Source organism: Phacochoerus africanus, chromosome 3 (assembly GCF_016906955.1).
Source record: "Phacochoerus africanus isolate WHEZ1 chromosome 3, ROS_Pafr_v1, whole genome shotgun sequence".
NCBI classification, from domain to species: Eukaryota; Metazoa; Chordata; class Mammalia; order Artiodactyla; family Suidae; genus Phacochoerus; species Phacochoerus africanus.
The window spans coordinates 205759278-205780580 of record NC_062546.1 but is presented as its reverse complement, the minus strand read 5'-3'; the positions used below and the strand labels follow the sequence as shown (position 1 = coordinate 205780580).

Genomic DNA, 21303 nt, shown 5'->3' with positions numbered 1-21303 from the left:
CACCCTGCTGGGCCCACATGGGGGTTTGAAATGGCCCCTGACTCATGCCCTGAAATCTGGCCACAACCAAGACACCCCCAGGACACCACTCCGCCAGGCTGTGGCCCATGTGCAGCCAGAAGACCCAGGCTGGGGAGGGAGCCTCGGGAGCCAGCAAGTCAGCGGGGACCGGGGCTTGTGGCCCCTGCGGAGCAGGCTCTGCTCGGGCTGCCCCCTCCCAGCTAACGGGAGGGGACGTGGATGCAGCCCACGCCCGGCTGCACCCACCCAGCCCAGCAGCAGCGGCTCCCTGAGACCTGAGAAGCAGCCCCATGCCAGTGTGTTCAGCTTTTACAAATGTGAACGTGCCCTTCGCAAAGAGAAAAAGGGCAAGGCATCCCCCAAACACAGAAGGCGCCATCTCCCCACCTGACCCCGACTGCAGGCGCCCTCCCCCTGAACTCCTGACATGGCCACACCGGAGCCTCCTGTTCACGCCGGCTCCCGAGTCCACATTCTCAGAAGCAGGTGGCGCACTGCCCGCTCTGCCCTGGGGTCTCGGAGGCACCCTCTTGTGCAACAGGCACACGGCCGGCGACCTGGCCAGTGACTGACACCACGCAGACAGCACTCCGTGTGCGGCCTGGGGACACCTGGCGGGCGTGTGCGCACGTGTGCTGTGTACGTGCACGTGTGCTGTCCCTCTGCATGCATGTGTGCATGTGTGGATTCTGAGGGCCAAACCCAAGCGAACAGCAGGGCCAGTAGCTGCCACTTCACTTCTTGACATTTTGGGGGACAGCATGTCCTTCATGGAAGCGGGGTCCCCCTGCCCCGGGCTCCCTACCACCCCAGGCACCAGGCCACCTTCTCCAAGCATTTACTCTAGCAGAAAATGCCTCAAAATATCAAGTTTTTAATAATTCAGGCATTACTGTAATTACCCAAGACAAGCTCGCTGGGTCCCAAAATCTTTTCAGGGACGCAACTGTGCAGCACAAACGCCTCCCTGTGCATCGCAAACAAGACCTGACCACCTCTGACAAGTGGGGGACAGGGGACATGGCGTGGGGACGGGGCACCCCCCCATCCACATGTTCAGGCCCCAATGTCTGCACGCTTGAGGAATGCAGCACATAGGCACTTCCGGGGGGCTCTCACGAGACTGTTTTTCAAGTGACAGGAGGAAAGACAGTCGTGACTAATTCCCATTTTACTGGAAGTTCGTGGCAGCCAGAAAAAGAGGACGTGTCCACGCTCCCCGCCCGCGTGCATCCATCCGCAGCCCCAGCAACTGGCCCAGAGGCCAAGGCCCGCAGGACGACCGCTCGGGTAACTGATGCCAAGCTCGCACCCGGCGGCTCCGCCACCCAGCACCTGGTGGCAGAGCCCAAGAACTCGTCTCCAGGGACACGTCCCAGAGAGCACCAGGGAATGAATGACACCTGGCTCTGACAACGATCCTGCCCACCAAGGGGCCTTCTAAAAAGCGAGGGAAGGGACACCCCCGGGGCGGGGCATCCAAAGGTGACCAGCAGTTGCCTGTAAAGTGCCGGGTGGCCCAGGCTCGGTCCATCAGAGCCCGGGTAGACCAGCCTCACGGCACCGCACCACCCACGCAGCCTTCATCACCTCTGCACAAGGCCCTCAGAGGCTCGCGCCGTGTGGAAGCCCAGGGGCAGGACCCCCGTGTCCCTTCCCACAGGATCCCAGGACCACAGCAAGGCCGGGCCACCTGCTTGACTCTGCTCGGGCAGCACAGCTCACCCGCCAGCCTGCCCAGAGCCCACCCAGAGCACGGGCAGAGAGGACCCACTCGACAGAGCCAGCAGAGGAATCCTGCCCTGAGTCGCCCGGCCGGTCACCTGGCCAGCTGCTGGCTCCATCGGACGGAAGCCCTCTGAGCCCATGCCAGCCCAGCAGGCCCCCCCCCAGCAAAACCGAGACCGCACCAGGGCCCCGCTGCCCCAGCCTCCCGCTGACCCCAGCGGCCATCAGGCGCGGGTGGGCAGCATCTTGTAGGGGTTCAGGATGCCTTTGGGGTCCAGGAGGGCCTTGAGCTGCTGCATGAGCCGCAGGGCCTCGGGGGGCTTGCTGTAGCCGAGGACATCCCTCTTCTTGAAGCCCAGGCCGTGCTCGGCACTGACGCTGCCCCGCTGCCGGGCCGTCCACTCGTACACGTAGGGCTCCAGGGCCCCCAGCAGCGACTCGCAGAAGGCCTCCGCCGTCACATTGAGGTGCAGGTTGCCGTCCCCTGGGGGACAGGGACACGGGTCAGGCTGGGCCCCTCCCAGGCTCCCTGCCCTGCCTGAAGACCGCCTGGGGGAGGACTGGCCCCCACCCCCTCACATGCACTGGACACTGACCTGCTGGTGACCCTCCCTCCTCTGGGGTCGCAGCCCCTCAGCTTCTGCATACTCTTCTCTCCAAGTTCTCCCCTCCCCCCAACACACACCAAAGGCTCTGGACTGAGAGGGACCCGTGAGAGCTCCGAGAAGGACCCCTGATGTGCACAGAGCCAGGTCTCCCAGAGCCCAGGACAGCCGCACCTGCAGACCCCACCCCACCCTCCGGTCCTCAAGCCCCCCTCGCGGAGACCCCCAGGGCTCCGGCTCCCAACGCCCGCCCCCTCCTCTGGGGGCTGGACAACGGGGCCAGAGGCCGGACAGCCGGGCAGGGCGAGAATAGACGGCGTCGGGCTGCAGCGCCAGGCCAGGGGCAGGAGGGCACGGCAGAGAGGCACCACCACGAGCCAGCGTGGTTTCCAGAAACAGGAAATCATGTTTCATGTGTTTAAAAAAAAACATACTGGACCAGGCAAAGCGTTTAAATTTCCAGATTGATCTTCCTGAATGAAAAGTACGACTAGTGCACGGTCAACAGGCAAGGAGTCTAATGAACAGAAGTGAGTCAGGCAGAGGGAGCCGGAGCCTCGGGACGGGAGACGGGGGGAGGGCCTGGGGCTGTGGCGCCAGAGAGGAGGGCAGGGGACAGCGCCGGGGCCCACGCGGCGGCCACCTCCTGGGACCCAAGCCCACCAGACCCCAGCAGGACACGCCGCCGCCTCAGCCAAGCAAGGGAAGCCCAGGCAACAGGGGCCAAGGAGAGTCGTCGGAGGGCAGCCAAACGGGGCATGGAGCCCCCCACGGGCCGTGCTGGTGGCCGCGAAGTCTGCAGCCACAGCGGCGACACAGGGCAGAGAGCACACAGCTGTCAACCCGGAGCCGTGAGATCCTCAGGAACCCCCAGCACCAAATGCAAACCACTCCCCAGAAACCCCAGGCACGCTGCGCTGCCGTCTGGCCTCCCCACACCAGGGGATCCCAAAGGCAGGGCCCCCAGGGCGATGCGCACAGCACTGCAGCTCCCACTGCAAACAAGACGGGGCTAAAAGCCCTCCCCGCAGGACGGCCGGGACACCGCGTGAGGCTGCCCCAGGGTCCTTGGTCAAGGCCCAGCGGCACTCACAGGACTGGCGGGCCGCATTCAGATGCACACGGCAAAGAAAGTGGGAGAGGACCCCGTGGACAGAGGGACAAAGAGCCCCCGCGACGGGTGGGGCGGGGGCTGGCACACCCGGAATCTCCAGCAGCTCAGCCCGGAGGCCGGCGGGGGGAGGGACTCCCTCTCCCCCGGGACACCCATGCCTTGGGCAGAAAAGCAGAAAGGCCGAAGCAACGAGCTAAAGTCCCAGAAGCCGGAGTGTGCGTCCACCTACAAGCGGAAAAGGAGAGAAAACAAGAAAGGCGACAGCAGAAAAGAAACAGCAAACGCAGAGCAGCAGGGCCAGCGAAGCCCAGGCTGAGTCTCTGAAGAGACGGTGAAGCGACCGACACCTGAGAAACTGGAACAAAAGCTGCGGGCAGGTTCTGTCCCGGCCCCTCAGCAAGGATCAGGCCCTCAGCCACACCCTCTCCCCACAGGGTAGTGGGGACAGAAACGGGCAGCGTCGCGTGCTCTGGACGCTGGCCTGGACCGCTAGGGCACGCACCTCAGGTCACCAGCCGCGCCACAGAGGGGACTCCAGGGCGCAGACCTCAGGAAAGGGGTTGCTGAGCCGTGGCCCTGCCCCGACCTCCCCACACACAGAGCGGCGCTGAGGTCCTGCCCTCGAGACGTCTGCATTTTGTGATCAGCAATAATCTTCTGATATTTGATATTCTGTGATGGGCAATCATCTTTCAATACTTGATACTTGCTGGTTTTCACCCAGGAAAACGCCTATCAATCCCACTCCCAGCTCACAGCCTCCTCAAAGCCCGCTACAGCCCCCGGGACAGTCCCCGAATAAAACTTAACTCACAACTCTAAGACAAGACAAACTAAATCAGGAGTGAAACAGCCCCCCACAAACCCTGGACACGAGATGCCCGTATTCTCGAAATCTTAGAAGAAACGAACAAATTCCTAGAGAAAAATACTACCCAAACCATGGGAGTTTCTTGGTGGCCTAGGAGTTAAGGCTCTGGCACTGGCACTGCTGTGGTGTGAGGTTGATCCCCCGCCCGGAACTTCTGCATGCTGTGAATACAGCCAAAAAAAACCTTACCAAATCCTATTCTGAAGAAAAGGGAAGCTAGGATGGTTATGAAGTTATCAAAGAAACTGCTCTGCAGCCAATCCCCCCAGCAAATATCCACAAAAGATTTCAGGCCCAAACACCCTCATCTGCAAGTTCTAGCAAACATTCAAAGAGGTAACTCCAACGTGACACTCTTCTAAAGAAAAGCCCCAGGAATTCTCGTCGTGGTGCAGCGGAAATGAATCCAACTAGGAACCACGAGGTTGTGGGTCCGACCCCTGGCCTTGCTCAGTGGGTTAAGGATCTGGTGTTGCCATAAGCTGTGGTGTAGGTCGCAGACACAGCTCGGATCCCGCGTTGCTGTGGCTGTGGTGTAGGCTGGCAGTTGTAGCTCTGATTTGACCCCTAGCCTGGGAACCTCCATATGCCGAGGGTGCAGTCCTAAAAGGACAAAAGACCAAAAAAAAAAAAAGAGAAGTCCCAAATCATTTCATGGTGTTGAGATCAACGTCCAGCCCGGACGGAAGGGACCCCAAGAGCACAGAACGGAGAAAGTCCCCCCGGGGTGAGTGCGAGAGACACAGAAAGGGTGGCGGCCACGCAGGCTGCACCCAGGACAGCCCCACCCGTCCCCAGAGGTGAGCACGGAGCAGCTCTGGTTGGTCAGAGAAAACCAGCACCAGGCACCTGGGCAGACCCAGAAAAAGCAAGTCAACACTCATCCTCGATTTTTTTCTTTTCGGGCCGCCCTAAGGCAGGTGGAAGTTCCTGGGCCAGGGATCAAACCCCCACGGCAGCTGACAACGCCAGATCCTTAACCCACTGCACCACGAGGGAACGCCTCCTCCTCCATTTTTAAGGCTGGGATTCCACCACATCAAGCATTTGGAGCACGTGCCAGGCCAGGGCGAGCCCTTCACAGAGCTCCCTTCCCAACCCCAGAGGCCATTCCGAACCATCTCACAGAGGATGGGGGTCTAAGCAGGTGCCCCACCCCCGCTGTCTGACCCAAAGGCAGCAGAGAATCGAGGACAATAAAACGTTTCCTTCCTGTGAATTAACATCTCACAAAGGGAGATTTCTCTGCAAAAAATGATCTCCACCTGGAGGACAGAGAGGGAGAGCTTCTGACCAAACACTGAGAAGGCCGCGTGGCCAGGACGGGGCTCGAGACCCAGGCCCAGGACCCACGTCTCACGTCCCATGTCCCAGCCAGCCCGGAGCCCACACTCTGCCTGAGACCCACACTCCCCGGAGACCGCAAAGGGGCAGGAACCCCACCTTCAGGCCCCCAGCCCGCCAGCTGCGCTCACCCAGGTGGCCGTAGCCCACCACGTGCTTTGCGCTCGGGCCGAGGCGGGCACGCAGGTCGTCCACAAGGTCGTAGAGCCGGTCCAGGGGCAGGGACAGGTCGTATTTGTACACGTAGCCATCGTGGCTCAGGGCCTCTGAGATCCTCTCCCGCAGGGCCCATAGCGCCTGGAATCGAGGGGACAGGCACCTGCAGTCACCTGCTGCGGGGTCTCGGGGACCCTCTGGGCACAAACATCCTGCACCGTGCCGGCGCGGGGCTTCCCACAGGGAGAGGGCTGGCCCAGCAGCCCATGGAGCAGAGACTCGGGGCACCGCTTGTGACTGTGGTGACAGGGGCCTGAGTGAGGCGGAGGCAGGGCAGGTGCGGGGTGAGCAGCGCAGACACGGTGCCCAGGCTGCTGAGGGACACAGGGAGGGGCAGGGGTGCTGGCAGACGGAGCAGGCTTTTGCTGCGTCTGACTGACCAGGGAGGCTCCACTCCTTTTGTGGGGTATTTAACATCAGCAAAAGTCCGCTGCAAGGAGGAGGGAGAGTCAGGGAGGCTGAGACCCCGCGGCCCACACACACCTGGATTCTCCTCTGATCGGTGGCCAGGGTCCCGTCGGTCACCAGCCCGGAGTCCTGGACCTGCTCCAGGAAGCTGCTCAGCTTCTCAGCATCGTGATCTGCTCCAGAGCCCGAGGTCTCAATGAGAACATAGAATGGACTTTCTGGAAGGGGCAGAAGGCAGGATGAGCAGAGGGGAGGGGTGGGCCGGCCGACAGTCACGTCAGGTCCGGGCAACGCAGCCTCCCGCTGCCCGCCCAGCAGGCACTGGCTACTCCGGCTGGACTGCAGTTTAAAAATAGGTCTTTCGGAGCTCCTGTCGTGGCGCAGAGGTTAAGGACCCGAAGCTGTCTCTGCGAGGATGTGAGTTTGACCCCTGGCCTCGCTCAGTGGGTTAAGGATCCGGCGTAAGCCTCAGCCATCACCGCAATTTGACCCCAGCCCAAGAACTTCCACATGCCCCAAGTGCGACTGTAAAAAAAAAAATAATAATAATAACCCTTCACCATAGGAGAGACTGCGCCCCCTGGTGACAGAAGAGGTAGCCCAGATGGGCCGGGCGTCCGGGGCAGCTCTTACTGCTAAGAGGCCCGGGCTGCCAATGACCTGCAAGGCTGGAGGGCTGGGGCAAGAGGCGTGTGCTTTTCACCACAAGTGTCTTTCTTTTAGAAATTTAAAAAAAGATATGCATTACTAACTTACTTAGGAAAATGTCAAGCTTTTTTTCCCAAGGCTACGCAATTTTACGTTCCTTAAAATCAATACATGAAAACTCACTGAATGCTCTGTTCTCTCTTCTAACACTGTATTCCGTTTCTTCCAAAAAAATACTACAACTTCATCGTTCTACAAAGAGGAGCATTTTTCAGCTGCTGGCCCCTTTCAGCGCAGAAGTGAAGAGTCTGCTTTTGGAACATTTAAATTTTTTTTTCTTTTTTTTGTCTTTTTGCCTTTTCTAGGGCTGCTCCCGAAGCATATGGAGGTTCCCAGGCTAGGGGTCCAACCGGAGCTGTAGCCGCCGGCCTACACCACAGCCACAGCAACGCAGGATCCGAGCCACGTCTGCAACCTACACCACAGCTCGTGGCAAGGCCAGAACCTGAACCCACCGAGCGAGGCCAGGGATCAAACCCGCAACCTCATGGTTCTTAGTTGGAGTGTTAACCACTGCGCCACAATGGGAAATCCTGGAATGTTTAAATTTTTTATTGGCTCTTTCCCCTTTATAAAAGGAAAGCATGCTAATAAAAGGAGATCTGGAAAACAAGGAAAATAGAAAAGACGGAGAAAAACCTCCCTGCTTGCCAGATATAACCCAGCTGACATTCCCACAGTGTCGCCTGAGGATAAGCATAATCACAGGCCCGGCCTTCGCCCTAAACATGATGTTCAGAGCAGCTTTCTCACACGAGAGACACCAAGACCACACAGTGCTCCCCCAGGGACCCTCCGTCCATCCAGGGACCCTCCCCCCGCCCAGGACCCTCCACCCCCCCCCCAGGGTCCCCACACCCCAGGGACCCTCCACCCCCCCAGGACCCCCCCACTCCCCAGGGACCCTCCCCCCAGGACCCTCCACCCTCTGAGGGACCCTCCACCCCTGCCAGGGACCCCCCACACCCCAGGGACCCTCCACCCCCCCAGGACCCCCCCACTCCCCAGGGACCCTCCCCCCCAGGACCCTCCACCCCTGCCAGGGACCCCCCACCCCCCAGGGACCCTCCCCCCCAGGACCCTCCACTCTCTGAAGGACCCTCTGTCCTTCCAGAGACCCCCCCCAGGGACCCTCCACTCCCCACAGTGCCCCCCCAGGACCCTCCACCCTCGCAAGGGACTCCCCCACCCCCCGGGACCCTCCATTTCCCAAAGGGCCTCCGTCTTCCAATGGTCTACATGTCCTATTTCTCTACCACTAGACATGAAGAATTTTCCTGTTTATACTAAAAAGTATCGGTCTAAAAACTTAGAGCACGAGTTCCCATCCTGGCTCAGTGGTTAACGAATCTGACTAGTAGGAACCACGAGGTTGCAGGTTCAATCCCTTGCCTCGCTCCGTGGGTTAAGGATCCAGCGTTGCTGTGAACTGTGGTGTAGGTCACAGATGCGGCTGAGATCCCACCTTGCTGTGGCTGTGGTGTAGGCTGGCAGCTGCAGCTCCAATTCGACTCCTAGCCTGGGAACCTCCATATGCCGCAGGTGCAGCCCTAGAAAAAGACAAAAAAAATTAAAAAAAATAAAAAAAACTTAGAGCAGTCCCCACCCCAAAAAAGCTGGGAGGTTCAGCCCCCCCGTGGCACAGTAGGCTGGAGATGCGGTGTTGCGGCGACGGCAGCACACGCTCCTTCCCCGACCCGGCACGTCCACAGCGCGGGGTGGGGGTGGGGAGCGCAAAAACAAAGAATAAAAAATAACTTAGCGCATAAAGATCTTTCCACATTTACAACTGTGTCCCCCCGACAAACTCCTGCAGTGAGGCCCTAACCCTGTCCCCACTGCGACAGCATCTGGACACGGGGCCTTGAGGGAGGGGATCGGGGTGAACAGAGATCATCAGGGTGGCCCTGGCCTTGCAGGCCGGTGTCCTCATAAGAAGAGATGGCAGGGAGGACCCACGTGGGGACGCACACCCTCCGCCAGGATCCAGCCCCGCTGGACCTGGACTCGGCCCTGCAGCCCCGGTCTGGGGAGGGCTGTCCTTGTTCAGGCTGCGGTCCTGGGAGGGCAGCCTGGGCCAGGACGACCGTCGTTGCTCCCGGCTCCCCCTCAGAAGTGCAATGCCGAGCGCGCCAGCTCATTCTTGTCTCCAGGTACCCGGTGGTACCAGGACACTGCACACTGACCAAAGCTCGAGGGCGCGGAGCGCACCAGCTGAGCTCCGCGGACGAGGCTCCTCCTGGCCGACCAGCCAGGAAGGAAAGCAGCCCAGCTGTGGTCTGGCTGTTCCAAGGACCCCAGAGCTAAGGCACAACCGACCAGGCCAAGAACTGACTTGGGGGGCAGTATTTAAACAAATTCAAGAGAGAACCGTGCACTCAACAACCATGGCGACACTAGAACGCCGGGCACTGCCCTGCTCCCTGCCGCCTCCTCCTTCGCGGACAGGACAGAGGCCTGACACCTCCGCCTCCCACCATCCCACACGCGACAGGCACAGGGGGAGCGGTGGGCGCTGCCGGCAGGCGGGGCCAGTACCTTGCACGGGGCTGGTGAGATGCAGGTGGCGCCCGACCAGCTGCAGGCACTCGGCGTCCATGAACTCGAACGCCGACAGGATCTCGCCCAGCAGCCTCCTGCCGGTGCTGAAGGTCTGCAGCACCTCCGCGAAGCCAGGACAACCTGAGACAGACACGCACAAGAGCAAGGAGGCTGCCACGCGGACACAGGGCCTGCCCGCAGACCCAGCCGGGCGGATGGCAGGGCTGAGCGGGCAGCCTCCAGGGCGGGACAGGTGCCACCCCAGGAAATACCCACTGGCCACTGCCACGTGGGCCCAGGGGGAAGAGGAAGAGAAAACGCTGAGAACCATGTGCTTGGGAAAGTCGCAAACACAGGGCCAGAGAGGGCCACCCCTGGACGGACTCAGCTGGGGCCCCCTGACTACAAGCGGGGTTCGGGTGCACAGTCCTCGGCAAGCCATACAAGGCGCACCTAGTGGACACCGAGCTCTGGGTGTCACACGGCCGGAGACAGGGGACAAGTGGACGTGTCAGCAGGGGGACGGTCCCGGAAGACCCCCAGCAGCGTGGGGTGGGCGCACATGGCCTCTTGGGACAGAGGACGCGGGGCCGAACAGGACGGTTTCAGTGGCACGTGAACCACAGCCGGAGGGAGGCTTCGTGGGAAGCCGGAGGGAAACGGAACGCAATGCCCAGAGTGGCAAAGGGTGGACACGTGGCAAGGAGCGGACGCGAAGCGGAGGACAGCCGGAGCGCCCTACCGGACTTCTCATCACAGGCCCGGGAGGACGGGCAGGCGGAGGAGCGTCCGGAGGTGGGGGGACACCAAGACGCGGGTCCCAGAGGCTCAGAAAAGCCAGAGAGCAGAACCGTGAAGGGCAAAAGTAACGAGAAAACCGTGAATTGGACCAGAGAGGAGGCCGAGCCTCAGAGCAGCTGCGAGGACCGCAGACTCCCGCTGACGGCCAGGGCCACGACGAGTGACACTGTCAGTGGATGAAAGAGAGAGAATGCCAACCTCCCAGCACGGGCTGAAAGGGGGACCCAGGCGCACCCACAGCAGCAGGCGCCTGCCCACCGCAGGAGTGACAGGGACAGGCTCAAGAGGACTCCCACCCCCACCCGCCAAGGGCCTGATGCGCCACGAACAGGGCCAAGGAAACCGCGTGGTTCTGACACGACCATGATGGTGACGACCAGGGCGACTGAAGAGCCAGGCGGCACGAAGACGCACGACGGGACACGCGCACCGCGGCGAGGCCTGCAGCCCGGTCGGGCCCCAGGGAGCCTCCCGCTGGCCAGTGGAGACACCAGCAGGGACCTCGCAGAGGCGGGTCACCACGTAACTTCTGAACCAGCAGCGGGGACAGGATCAACCTGACCGGCGGGACGCAGGCCAGGCCGGGGGCAGAGGAGGGCGGGTCAGGAGGGCTCCTCGCGGGCTGGGGGGTCCAGGAGAGGGAGGGGCGGTGCAGAGCGAGCTGGCTGGCCCTGGGGGGGTGGGTACGAGTGACCCACCCTGACGAAGACCCCTTGGTCATCCCTAATCTTGCGCCATGTGACGTCATTGCCCTTTGAACCCTACGACACAAGCTGCTTCAGTTACGAACCGGAGGACGGAGAAGCCTGGAGCCCGGGTTCTGCTGCAGGATGCAGCGTGCTCTGCCCCGGCCTGGTCCCTCTGGGACGGCCCACCTGTGAGCCGCTGGCGTCCCCTCCCAGCGCGAGGCTGAGCGGCCCGAGGACCCGCCCCGGAGGCAGACGGAGGGCACCTACCAAGGAAGGCCACGTTCACGGCGCTGGGCTTGGGCGGACACAGGATGGACACAGCGGTGATGACCCCCAGGGTGCCCTCTGAGCCGATGAAGAGCTGCTTCAGGTCATAGCCCGTGTTGTCCTTCCGCAGTGACGTCAGGCAGTTCAGGAGGGTGCCGTCGGCCAGGACCTGCCGAGGGAGCCGAGGAGCGGGGCCTGCTGCACCGGCCCACAGTCCCAGACGCCAGCTCCGGCCGCCACCTGGGGCCGCTGACCCGGCAAGAGCCCCCTGAGAGAGCCGACACAGTCATCAGCCCACCACCCCTGTTCAGTCTAGAGACGCAGAGGGCCCTGGGGTGGCACCAGGCCTGAAGTCGCCCCACAAGGCTGACAGAAGGGGTGTCTCCCCAGTGAGGAGCCCCCACTGCCACCACGACCAGGAAGCTCAGGGCCCATTCAAGGGAAGCTGACCCAAAGCAGGGCACACCTGGGGTGCAGCAGGGCACACCTGGGGTGGAGCAGGGCACAGCTGGGGGGAGCTACGAGAGAGCAAAGAATGGCAGCACGGCAGCCCCCCGCCCCTGGACTCTTCATCCAAAGGCACCTCCGTTCTGCTCTGTAAGCACATCTGAGTCTTGTTTGGTGTGTTTAGTCAGAAGTTTAGTGAAACAGCTTGTAAACATTAGAAAATGACACACAATAAAAATGAGCTGCAACCAGAGAACAAGGCCACAGCAACCCCACGATGTCGGAGACAGGAGCCAACACGGCTTTGGGCTCGTTCCACCCTCGGGGGAACGACAGGGGGTCCGAGCTTTAGGAAACCCAGGGCGGGCTCTGCAGGCTTGGACTGTCTTGGGGGCAGCGACAGCGGTGTGACCGGGGGTCCCCTGAGCAAAAGCCACCAGGAAGCCCAGCACAGTGGAAGGCCACCGGTCCAGAAGCATGTTCCCACAGCAGCGGACACACCGTGGTCTCGGGAGAAGCCACAGGGCGGTGCCCACATGTTCCCGGAGAAGACCGAGCAGAACCTGGGGCTGGCTAGGCTGGGAGCAGGATCTCCAGTCTGGGACGAGGCCCTCACCCATCGAGGGGGCCTCATGCACCTGTGCCACCCCATGTCTGCCGGTAGGAAGGGTGGGCCTGACAGAGCCGAGCCAAGGTCTCTCTCCCACACCGCGCACACAAACCCCTGGGGAGGCTGGAAGAGCCAGCCACTCTGGGGCTGACCCGAGGACCAGAGCGAGCCAGGCCAGCCCTCAGACACACAGCCACAGCGGTGCCCCTGCTCACCACTTCCAGGCCCAAGACGGTCCCGCGCAGTGAGCCGTATCGCAGAAACCGCAGGCCACCCGCGTTGGTCGCCACGTTGCCCCCAATGTGGCAGCTGCCCTTAGCCCCCAGGTCCAGCGGCATGACGAAGCCCCGCTCCTCCACGTACCGGCTCAGCTCCTCCAGGACGCACCCCGCCTGGCAAACCAGAACCCCTACCCAGCAACCAGAGCTACAGAGGGTGCTCCCGGCTCAGAGCCAGGCCACCAGCAGGACAGTGCACCCGGGACCCTGGTGAGAAAAAGGGCCGCGGTCCCCACTCTCCCCCAGAAAAGAAGAAACACCCGTGATGCCAAAGCGGAGAAAACCCCTCACACCCACCACACGGTGCTCACACGCTCACACGCGGCGGCACCACGGAGAGGCTGCGGTGAGGTGGCGGCCCTCGCCTGGGGTAACTCTGCCCCAGGGGACGTGGGACATGCCTGGAGACATCTGGGCCAGGGGTGCTGCTGGCACTGAGTGGGTGGAGGCCAGGGGTGCTGCCTGACACCCAGCGGTGTAGGTACTCTCGCCACAGAGAAGGACCCGCCCGACGACCTCGCACGCCCCTGGCAGGAGCCATCGCGGTCAGGAAGTGTCAGAGTCGAAAGGAGCCACAGTGACAGCTCGAGCCCAGGGTACAAGTCACCTCAGTGGCCAACTAAATAACACCCCCGCCCCCACCGGCGCAGACACACCCGGGGGCCCAGGGCGGGCAGAGTGTGGCCGCAGGCTCCCCGAGGCCGAGCAGGGAGGTCCGACCACGCGGCACAGCTTTACCTGACACGTCGTGGAAGCTGAGGACCTGGCTCATGAGGGCTGTGGACAGGACGATCTCGTCAAAGACGGGGGTGCTGCCCCCCACCAGGCCTGTGTTGCCGCCCTGTGGGTTCACCGCCAGGTTCCTCTCGTGACAGTACCTGGGCCAGGGACAGGACAGGCCTCAGCACCCCTCTTCCCAGGCCCAGGCCAGGCCACTCCGCCCCGTGCATGACGGGGTCTGAGAGGACAAGTGTCCTCGCGGAGCTGCACCAGGAGGAGGAGGCTGACATCCCCGCCCCCCCGGATCTCAGATGAGGCTCCAGCAGCCCTGAGAGGCGCTCGGCCAAGGTAGGACGTCCAAGCGCCAGCTGCAGCCCCTCCTGTTCACCTAAAGAACTCGGGGCTCCCTCCCACCCTGGCGCCCGCTCCCCTTTAATCCTCCCTCTCCCTCCTCGTCCCCACCCGGCTCCCACGTGGCCGAGACCCGAAGCAACACGGGCCCCAGTGTGCCGGGAGCCGCTCCTGAGGGTCTGCCTTTTGACAAAGTCAGGGAGACCCAAGGACACAGACTGCACAGCGTGTCTGGAAGAGCGACGGTCCTGCTGCTTCTCCTCTGTCTGCTTGTGCTGTTTATACAAACTGCGGGAGCTGGGGAATTGCTGCCAAATCGAACCTCCCAAAAAAAGACCCCAGGGAGGGTAAACGCCGGGGATTGGTGCTTACGCACAAGCCGCCACGAGTCCCTACCGTCCCTACGATTCCCTCTTTCTCCGGCCGCTCTCTACTCCGGGGACTGCCCGGCTCTAAAAAAGTCCCTACTAGGGTGCTTTCGCAGTGGGCGTGCTCTCAACGGAAGTCTGACAATCGGCCGGGCACAGGCCATTCAATTTACCACCAGGATCTCATCTTCCTTGCCAGGGAATGACCGATAAACATAATGGGTATTGGGCACTGACACGTGGAGAGGTGGTCCGGTTTGTACCTAGCAACTGGAAACAGGTCAGGGAAATACAGGGCTGCTGCAGACGGCCAATCCGTTGTGAGCTGGTATGTCAGGCCCAGTGGCCCAACCCCAAAGAGTGTAAACGTCAGGGCCCTCGGTTCTATGAGAATTAAGTAACCTTGGACAAACACAGCTTACCTTTGCTAATGGAAAGTAGTTAGGTTTAAGTCTAGACTGAACAAAGAGATACCTACACTCAGGTAGTTGATAAGCTTGCGCTTTTCTGCTCCATGAGAACTAGGTCATAGCCATGAGGACGTGATTCTAAGTAGCCAAGAGGAAAGTACAAGGAAAAGCACGTGCACACGTCCCCCTGATACATAAAATCACGGAGAAATATTCAACGGATTGGAAAGATAAAAAATGTCAAAAGACGTATGACGCATAACATAAGGAAACGGAAAATGTATACAAGCTAAGCCTGTACAAACAATAAAGGAGCAGTCCTGCACGACCCCAGGCCTGTGTCCATTCCCTCGCTGACGCCGCCCATCCTTCGGGAAGCCCTGGTCCAGCCGAAGCAGGACTCCGGCACCAGTGGGTAAGGGCTTGGGCAGCACGAAGCCGCCTGAGAGGCAGGCTGCCCACGTGCATCAGAAAAGCCCTCCAGGAGCTCCCGTCGTGGCACAATAGAAACGAACCCAACTAGGAACCATGAGGTTGCGGGTTCCATCCCTGGCCTCGCTCGGTGGGTTCAGGATCCGGCGTTGCCATGAGCTGTGGTGTAGCTCACAGATGTGGCTCTGATCCCACGTTGCCGTGGCTGTGGTGTAGGCCGGCAGCTGTAGTTCCAATTTGACCCCTAGCCTGGGAACCTCCATATGCCATGGGTGCAGCCCTAAAAAGCAAAAAAAAAAAAGCCCTCCAGCAGAGGCTCTGGCAGAGCAGGTGCACGGGGCCCCGCCCACCTGCAAAGCTATTCTGAGGCACTGGGTGGCACGTGCAGAACAGTCGAGGAGGGGCACCTCCCGTGCATTAACAGCGGGGTGGAGGAAGAACCAGCACCAGGAAACGGACAGGGGTACTGCCCAGTGGAAAGGAAAAAAAGATGACACACAGATACAACGTGTAACATTTAAAAATCACACACATGCGACAAAGATGCTGAGATAACAAACCAAAGTGTCATCAGTGGTTATCTTTGGAGAGGAAATTATTGTTTGCTTTTGCATTTTTCTTCTTTATGGTTTTGTATGTTTTCTCATTTGTCTATAATAAACGTGAGTATATTGATATAAAACACCAAAGAAGCATTTTTCTAGAAAAGGTCTGTTTCCTTCCCTGCCCTGCGCAGCTGCTCCCATCTGAGGCTCACCCCACCCAGCACCCCAAGAACCCATATTCCGGACCGAGTCCTGCCTCCCCAGCCCTGGTCAGTGCCCCTGTCGTGGGGTCTGTGTGCCCCGTGTACAAGGAAACGACTGGTGAACGAGAGGGAAGCGGGGGGCAGGGAGCCGGTGCCACACTACCTGAGGATTTGAGCCACCTCCTGGGATGTCCGGGGCCGGAGGAGCACCTTGCTGGAGCCTGCAAAACAGAAGCTGCACTGTCACCCACTGTCACCCATGGAAGGGGCATGTCCCGCCTCCTGGCAATGCAGGCCCAAGAGCCTCAAGGACAAGAGCGGATGCCAGAGGCTGGTCTCTAGCTGGAGGGAGGCGGAGCGCCAGCCGGGCGGTGTCTGCGGTTCTGGGCTGGTCGAGAACGGCAGCCGGACCCCAGGAAGGGCGCCTGCCTGGCCTCTCCCAGAAGGAATACGTGTCTTGTGGGGAGACACCTGAGACCATGGAACTATCCTGCCACCCACGACTCTCAGCACCTGCTGACTTACCTGAATGGGCTCTCTGGGCAGGTGCCAAAGGTGATGGGTCCAAAGCCATCCGTCCACCTGAGGTTATCAGTCCACCTTCCACCTGACGGAGAGGCCTTTCCTCCTCACTCTGTTCTTGTCTACTTGGCCATTTCATCAGGTCAGTGCGGGCTCCTGGCTTATGACCTCCCCTGGGTCACAAGTGCCCCATCACGATGTACCTGATGCCCAGCTCTGCCGCATCCCTCGGCATTCCTAACCACTGCCTCCACGAGATGAGCTTCCTCCCACCCTTTCAACGTGCTGAAAGTCCTCTAAGCAGATAAGAGGCTGCCGGAGGGCAGAGGGTATTGCTAAGTCAGAGACTTTCCACGGAGCTCTGAGATCAGGCTGCAGCTTCTTCCTCACTTCTTTATCTGAAAAGCCGTTTCTCATTCGCCTTTGGTCCAATGAACCACGTCTACCAGGTGATTGGGTGTCGGGCACCTAGATCCATTGAGATGGCACAGGGCAGGGACCCCGGGCACCTGCCAGGCTCCGGTCGGTTCACTCATGCACTGTGGCATTTCTTGACAATGTCTGAGCGCCCACCCCGGTTCCCTGTCTGTCGCAGGCACAGGGGACAGAATGTGACTCCCGCTCCCGTGAAGTTTACTTTCTCATGGGGGAAATGGCCACGTGTCCCTCTAAGGGAAGCCCAGGTGAGAGCAGAGCACAGAGCGGAGGAATCGTCAGGGGCGGCTGCCAGCACAGGAGAGCGTGCAGGCAGCAAGGGGACAGGCGACAAGGGGACAGGCAGGAGGGCCAGCTGCACAGGGTCAGGACAACCCCACCTGTAGCTCTCCTCCCTCTCTGAACACCCTCGGGGTGGTCTGGTGGCCGGCCCTGCGGGTGGACTGTCCCCCGCCCAGCTCTCAGCAAGCTGCCCACCACGTGCCAGCTGCATCAGAAAATGCAAAGCACCCGCGCTTCCTCACCCGCAAGGAGGCCAGTCTGTCAACTCCCCCAACCCTGCGCTGCGGCCCTGGAGCAGCTGCCCGCTGAGCCCTCCGGCCTCCCGGCCCTGCCTCCCCTGCGCTCTCAGCCTCCCTGGAGCACCCTCCTCCCCACAGATCTGGCTGCCACTTCGCTCGCTGTGCCCCGGCCGAGTCAGAGGCCATCAGTGTCCACCCACCTGGGGGTGAGCATGCAGTCCTGGCCGCCACCTCTCTGTGTCTGCGACCACTTTCCTGGGACAGGGCAGAGCTGAGGCCTAAGCGTCGGATCTGGCCTCCGCACCCCCGGTGGCCTCAGAAAAGCTGCCCCAGGGCCCGCACCACCCGCAGGACTGCGGCCCGACTCGGGCCTCAAGGACATCCCTCAGCCTTTCCCTCTCCACCCGCTCACTCCCGTCGACACCACAAACCTGCCAGAAGGGTGCTCTCGTCCTAACCCTCTGACCCCTCATCCCTGTGACCCCACCCACTTCTCTGTCCCTGAGACCAGCGCCAGGAGCACATCTGTCCCTTTCTCTCCATGGAAACCCTCCGCGCCCCCGCCCCCACCCCCCGGACGCCCATTGGTCCCGTCTTGCCCTGTCCCAGCAGCTGCGTGACCCTGCGACCCTGCCTTCCCCGCGTGGCTCTAGGACACCCCCCCTCGGTGCCCCCCCCCTCGGTGCCCCACCCCCGAGCTGGCCTCCCCGGCTGACCACAGCCTCACCAGCCTCCTCGGACACTGGCACGGCCCTACCCAGTCCCCACATGGACCCTGCCCTGGACCTCAGATTCGCTTGCTCCACAGCCCACAAGCCACCTCGAGTGACCATCCAGACACGTCCAAACCCAAACGCCTGCCCCCCTCCCAGACCCACCCTCCCCAACACTTTCCTCCACTCGGCAGATGGAGTCTGGTTTTGCCGCTGTCCCTGTACTTCTGCCCTCTGGCTCACACCCTCGTCCAGTCCCCAGCCAAAGGGACACTGCTGGGACCCACCCTATGGCAGCTGCCGGCCCACAGCCCGGGCTCCCTGCTGGACCACGGAAGCCTCTCCCGCCACAGCCCTCAGCCGCTGAGAGGAAGGCAGGATTCACCCGGCCTTCGAGCCCTCAATGGCCCCCACTCCGACGTCCCTCCACGCTGGCCACACCTGGGGTCCCGGGGCTCCTCCCTCGCGCCCGCGCAGCCCCGCGCGGAGGCTCCCGGCCGCCCTTCCCAGGTTCGAGAAAGACACCGAGAACATGTGTCTTCATAGGAGACAGAGAAGGGCGCATGAGGGAGAAGCCATGTGACAACCAGGCCAGGACTGGAGAGATGTGTCACAAGCTGAGGCCACCTGGAGCCCCAGGAGCCGGAAGAGGCAGGAAGGACCCCCCTCGAGGGAGCCCCGCCCCCGGCCTCACGTCCCGAACGCTTGGCAACTGAGAGGACAAACTGTCTGTGGTTCTCCTCCCACCGCGTGGCCCCAGGAGGCTAACCCAGGGGGCCGAGAGGAAGCGAGGGGTACAGTTAACACACCCTCGGGGCAGCGGGGGGCAGCGGAGGGCTGTTTCATCTTCCAGGTTGCAGGTGTCATGCAACACCAATAAACTGCCACCAATTCTGACCTCAGAGCCTTGAAAGTCACCCCGGTGCCGCTTCTGTTGACAACAAGAAAGCATCTGTGCGCCACGCACGGGGCTTCTCCCCCCAACACTCAGGCCGGCCCCACCTCACCTTGCCCTGCTTCCCAAGCTCCCCCCACCCACCCCCGCAAGCGCCAGGCGCGAGCAGACCCTCACTCACCTCGGACCGTCCTCAGCCAGTCTACGTTCGGAGCCTCCAGCTCCTCTGGGTCTGTGATGACCCTGCCAGGGATGATGCGCTCCAGGGCGGCCAGGTCGTCCTCAGACACCACGGAGAACGGCAGCCGCTGCACGGGGTAGCGGTCCCGAGTTAGCCTCACCCCAGGAGCACCGGAGGAAGCAGAGGAACTGCCTCTTCGGACCAGGGGGCTGGTGCCCAGGGCCCCCGCGGGGCCGCCCAGCCCAGAGATCCTGGTCGCCCCTTCCCACATCCTCTGCTGCACGAAGGCTCTCCGAGTGCAGGCTGCCCGCCACCAGCAGAGCCACCTGGGCACCAGAAGGGGCATGATGGTGCTTGTCCTGAAGGCAGACGACTGGACCTGTAACTCTGGAATACGGCACATCCGTAAGAAGGGAAGCGTGGCAGGGTGGCAGCTTCCACCATGGTGGTGGTAGTGGTGGTGGCAGAGTGAGACTGGGACCATGGGGGGAGAGGTGGGCTGGAGGGGACAAGGGACACGAGGCTTCACCCTGACCCTGTGTGGTCCCTCAGCAGGAGTGCCCTCCTGAGACGTGACCGAGCTGTTGCACCCTGGCGAGGCCGCCCCTGGGTATTAGCTTTTAACATCAGCGACAACCCACCTTCCTTTCGGCCCTTCTTTCAGAACAAAACCAGGGTTTAAGGTGGTCAAAGGAAAGGGACAGATGCCACTGTCTTGCACACTTAAAAATGGTTCAAGGAGTTCCCGTCATGGCTCAGTGATTAACGGATCCAACTAGGAACCATGAGGTTTCAGGTTGGATCCCTGGCCTTGCTCAGTGGGTTAAGGATCCGGCGTTGCTGTGGCTGTGGAGTAGGCAGGCGGCTACAGCTCCGATTAGACCCCTAGCCTGGGAACCTCCATATGTCAGGGGTGTGCCCTGGAAAAGACAAAAAGACAAAAAAAAAAAAGGTTCAAATGGTGAATGTCATGTTTTGTGCACAGCTTACCACAAGTTCAAAAACCGCAGAATCAAAAAAACGGAGCTTTTCTGGCTGCCCACCCTGGGGGAGGTGGGGTTCACACAGTAGGCCGCGGAGCCCGGCCTCTCCACCCCCACGGCGGGGGGGACGGGGGGGGGGACGACTGGGGGAGGGGCGGAGCACCGGCTTCCGGACGCTTCCACCTCACCTGGCGCTCAGACAACCGGAATCAGCACCGCGGGCTGCGTTCTCGCGTGGGCTCACACCCGCTGTGTGTCCTCGAGAAAACGAACGCGCCTCTCTGTGCCTTGATGCAGCACGGGCCTCACTGGTCGGGTTGAGGATTAAAAGAAGCACAGACGGTGACCCTCGCCGAGCCAGCTCAGGCCAGGACCCCGCCAGACCCCGACCCGGGACAAGAGCTTGGGGCCATGGCTGTCGGACCAGCCCACGAGAGACACAGGGCGCTGGGCGGGACCACCAGAGGTCAGGAGGGGCCGCCCCCTGCCCGGAAGCCAGGGCTCCTCGCGGTGGCCCCCAGCTCACGCCGGGGACGCGGAGCGCACTCAGGCTCGTCCCCGGAGCGCGAGGCCTGCGCGATCACGTGACGGGATCACCGGGCTGGGTCGGACCCGAGGACCCGGCGGGCGCCCGCCGACGCAGCGGTCTCACCGGCCCCACCCGCCCGGCGCCCCCAACTCGCAGGCCGCGGCCCCTCAGCCGCGACCCCGGGCGGCCGCGCGCGCGCACTCACGTCCGCGTCCCCGCCGCAGGCCTCGCGCCCCAGAGCCGGGGCGGGGAAGGCGGGAGGGAGGCGCCTGCGCGCTGGAGACCCTCCGAGCCCGCCCCCAGCCCTCCGGGGCCCCGCCCCCTCCGGGCCCCGCCCCCGCTGCCTTCAGTCCTCTGGAGGCTTCGAGCGCGGCGTAGCCCAGCTGCCACCGCGGGGACTGCTGGCCTCACCTGCGCGGGCAGAACCTAGCTAGCGGGGATCCCAGCGCACCCTCCCACCCCACCCCGAGGGCTGGCCCCACGTGCGCGTCCTGCCTGGCCTCAGAGCGTAACTGCCCACTCTTTCGTCCTACTGCGGGGTCCCCGACGGTCCGTGGCTCTTCCAGGGGACACTGGCTCCCCAGGGAGTCTCTGCCCCAGGGAACTGTGGCTCCCAAAGCCCTAGTGCCCTGGCCCCCACTCCGGCCAAAGGGCAGACCTTCCTGCGGGTCAGCAATGCATTGCCAGCGGGAAGGAGGAAACTCCAGAAGCTGCTGCCCAAGCGTTTTCCTAAACAAACGCCCAGTCTCGGGACTGGGAGCCTCAGAGGCGCTGGGCCGGGCTCGGAGACCGGGCTGCAGGAAGGCCAGAACCACACCGGGAGGGAAGCAGACCCCGCCTCCTCCGG

General features: G+C 62.1%; 1 protein-coding gene across 6 annotated transcripts; it reads right to left on the bottom strand.

Moving 5' to 3' along the window:
• Window positions 1–1174: 1174 nt before the first annotated feature.
• D2HGDH (D-2-hydroxyglutarate dehydrogenase) lies at window positions 1175–21262 on the bottom strand. Of its 6 annotated transcripts, none has more exons than XM_047774034.1 (11): window positions 21115–21262; window positions 20116–20235; window positions 18945–19331; window positions 15841–15898; window positions 13387–13526; window positions 12586–12779; window positions 11314–11482; window positions 9554–9697; window positions 6383–6525; window positions 5815–5980; window positions 1175–2233 (listed from the first exon to the last, which is right to left on the bottom strand). In XM_047774034.1, exons 3-11 carry the CDS (start codon window positions 19288–19290, stop codon window positions 1974–1976), a joined length of 1620 nt encoding a protein of 539 aa, XP_047629990.1. In that variant the 5' UTR covers window positions 19291–19331; window positions 20116–20235; window positions 21115–21262; the 3' UTR covers window positions 1175–1973. The 6 variants fall into 6 exon arrangements, with proteins under 6 accessions (XP_047629990.1, XP_047629987.1, XP_047629992.1 ...); XM_047774031.1 differs by lacking the exon at window positions 21115–21262 and adding an exon at window positions 20662–20732; XM_047774036.1 differs by lacking the exon at window positions 21115–21262 and adding an exon at window positions 16203–16284 and having other exon boundaries at window positions 18945–19071; window positions 20116–20584.
• Window positions 21263–21303: the final 41 nt, after the last annotated feature.

What these genes read in the sequence shown, in the direction of transcription:
- D2HGDH (XM_047774030.1), bottom strand. Translation starts at nt 19,428, where the DNA reads ATGGTCCCAGTCTCACTCTGCCACCACCACTACCACCACCATGGTGGA. An exon ending in CAGCTTCCACGACGTGTCAG is followed by an intron (nt 12,780 to 13,386) that starts GTAAAGCTGTGC and finishes GTTGCTGGGTAG; the next exon opens with GGGTTCTGGTTTGCCAGGCG. An exon ending in CGTGAACGTGGCCTTCCTTG is followed by an intron (nt 9,698 to 11,313) that starts GTAGGTGCCCTC and finishes TGTCTGTCTCAG; the next exon opens with GTTGTCCTGGCTTCGCGGAG.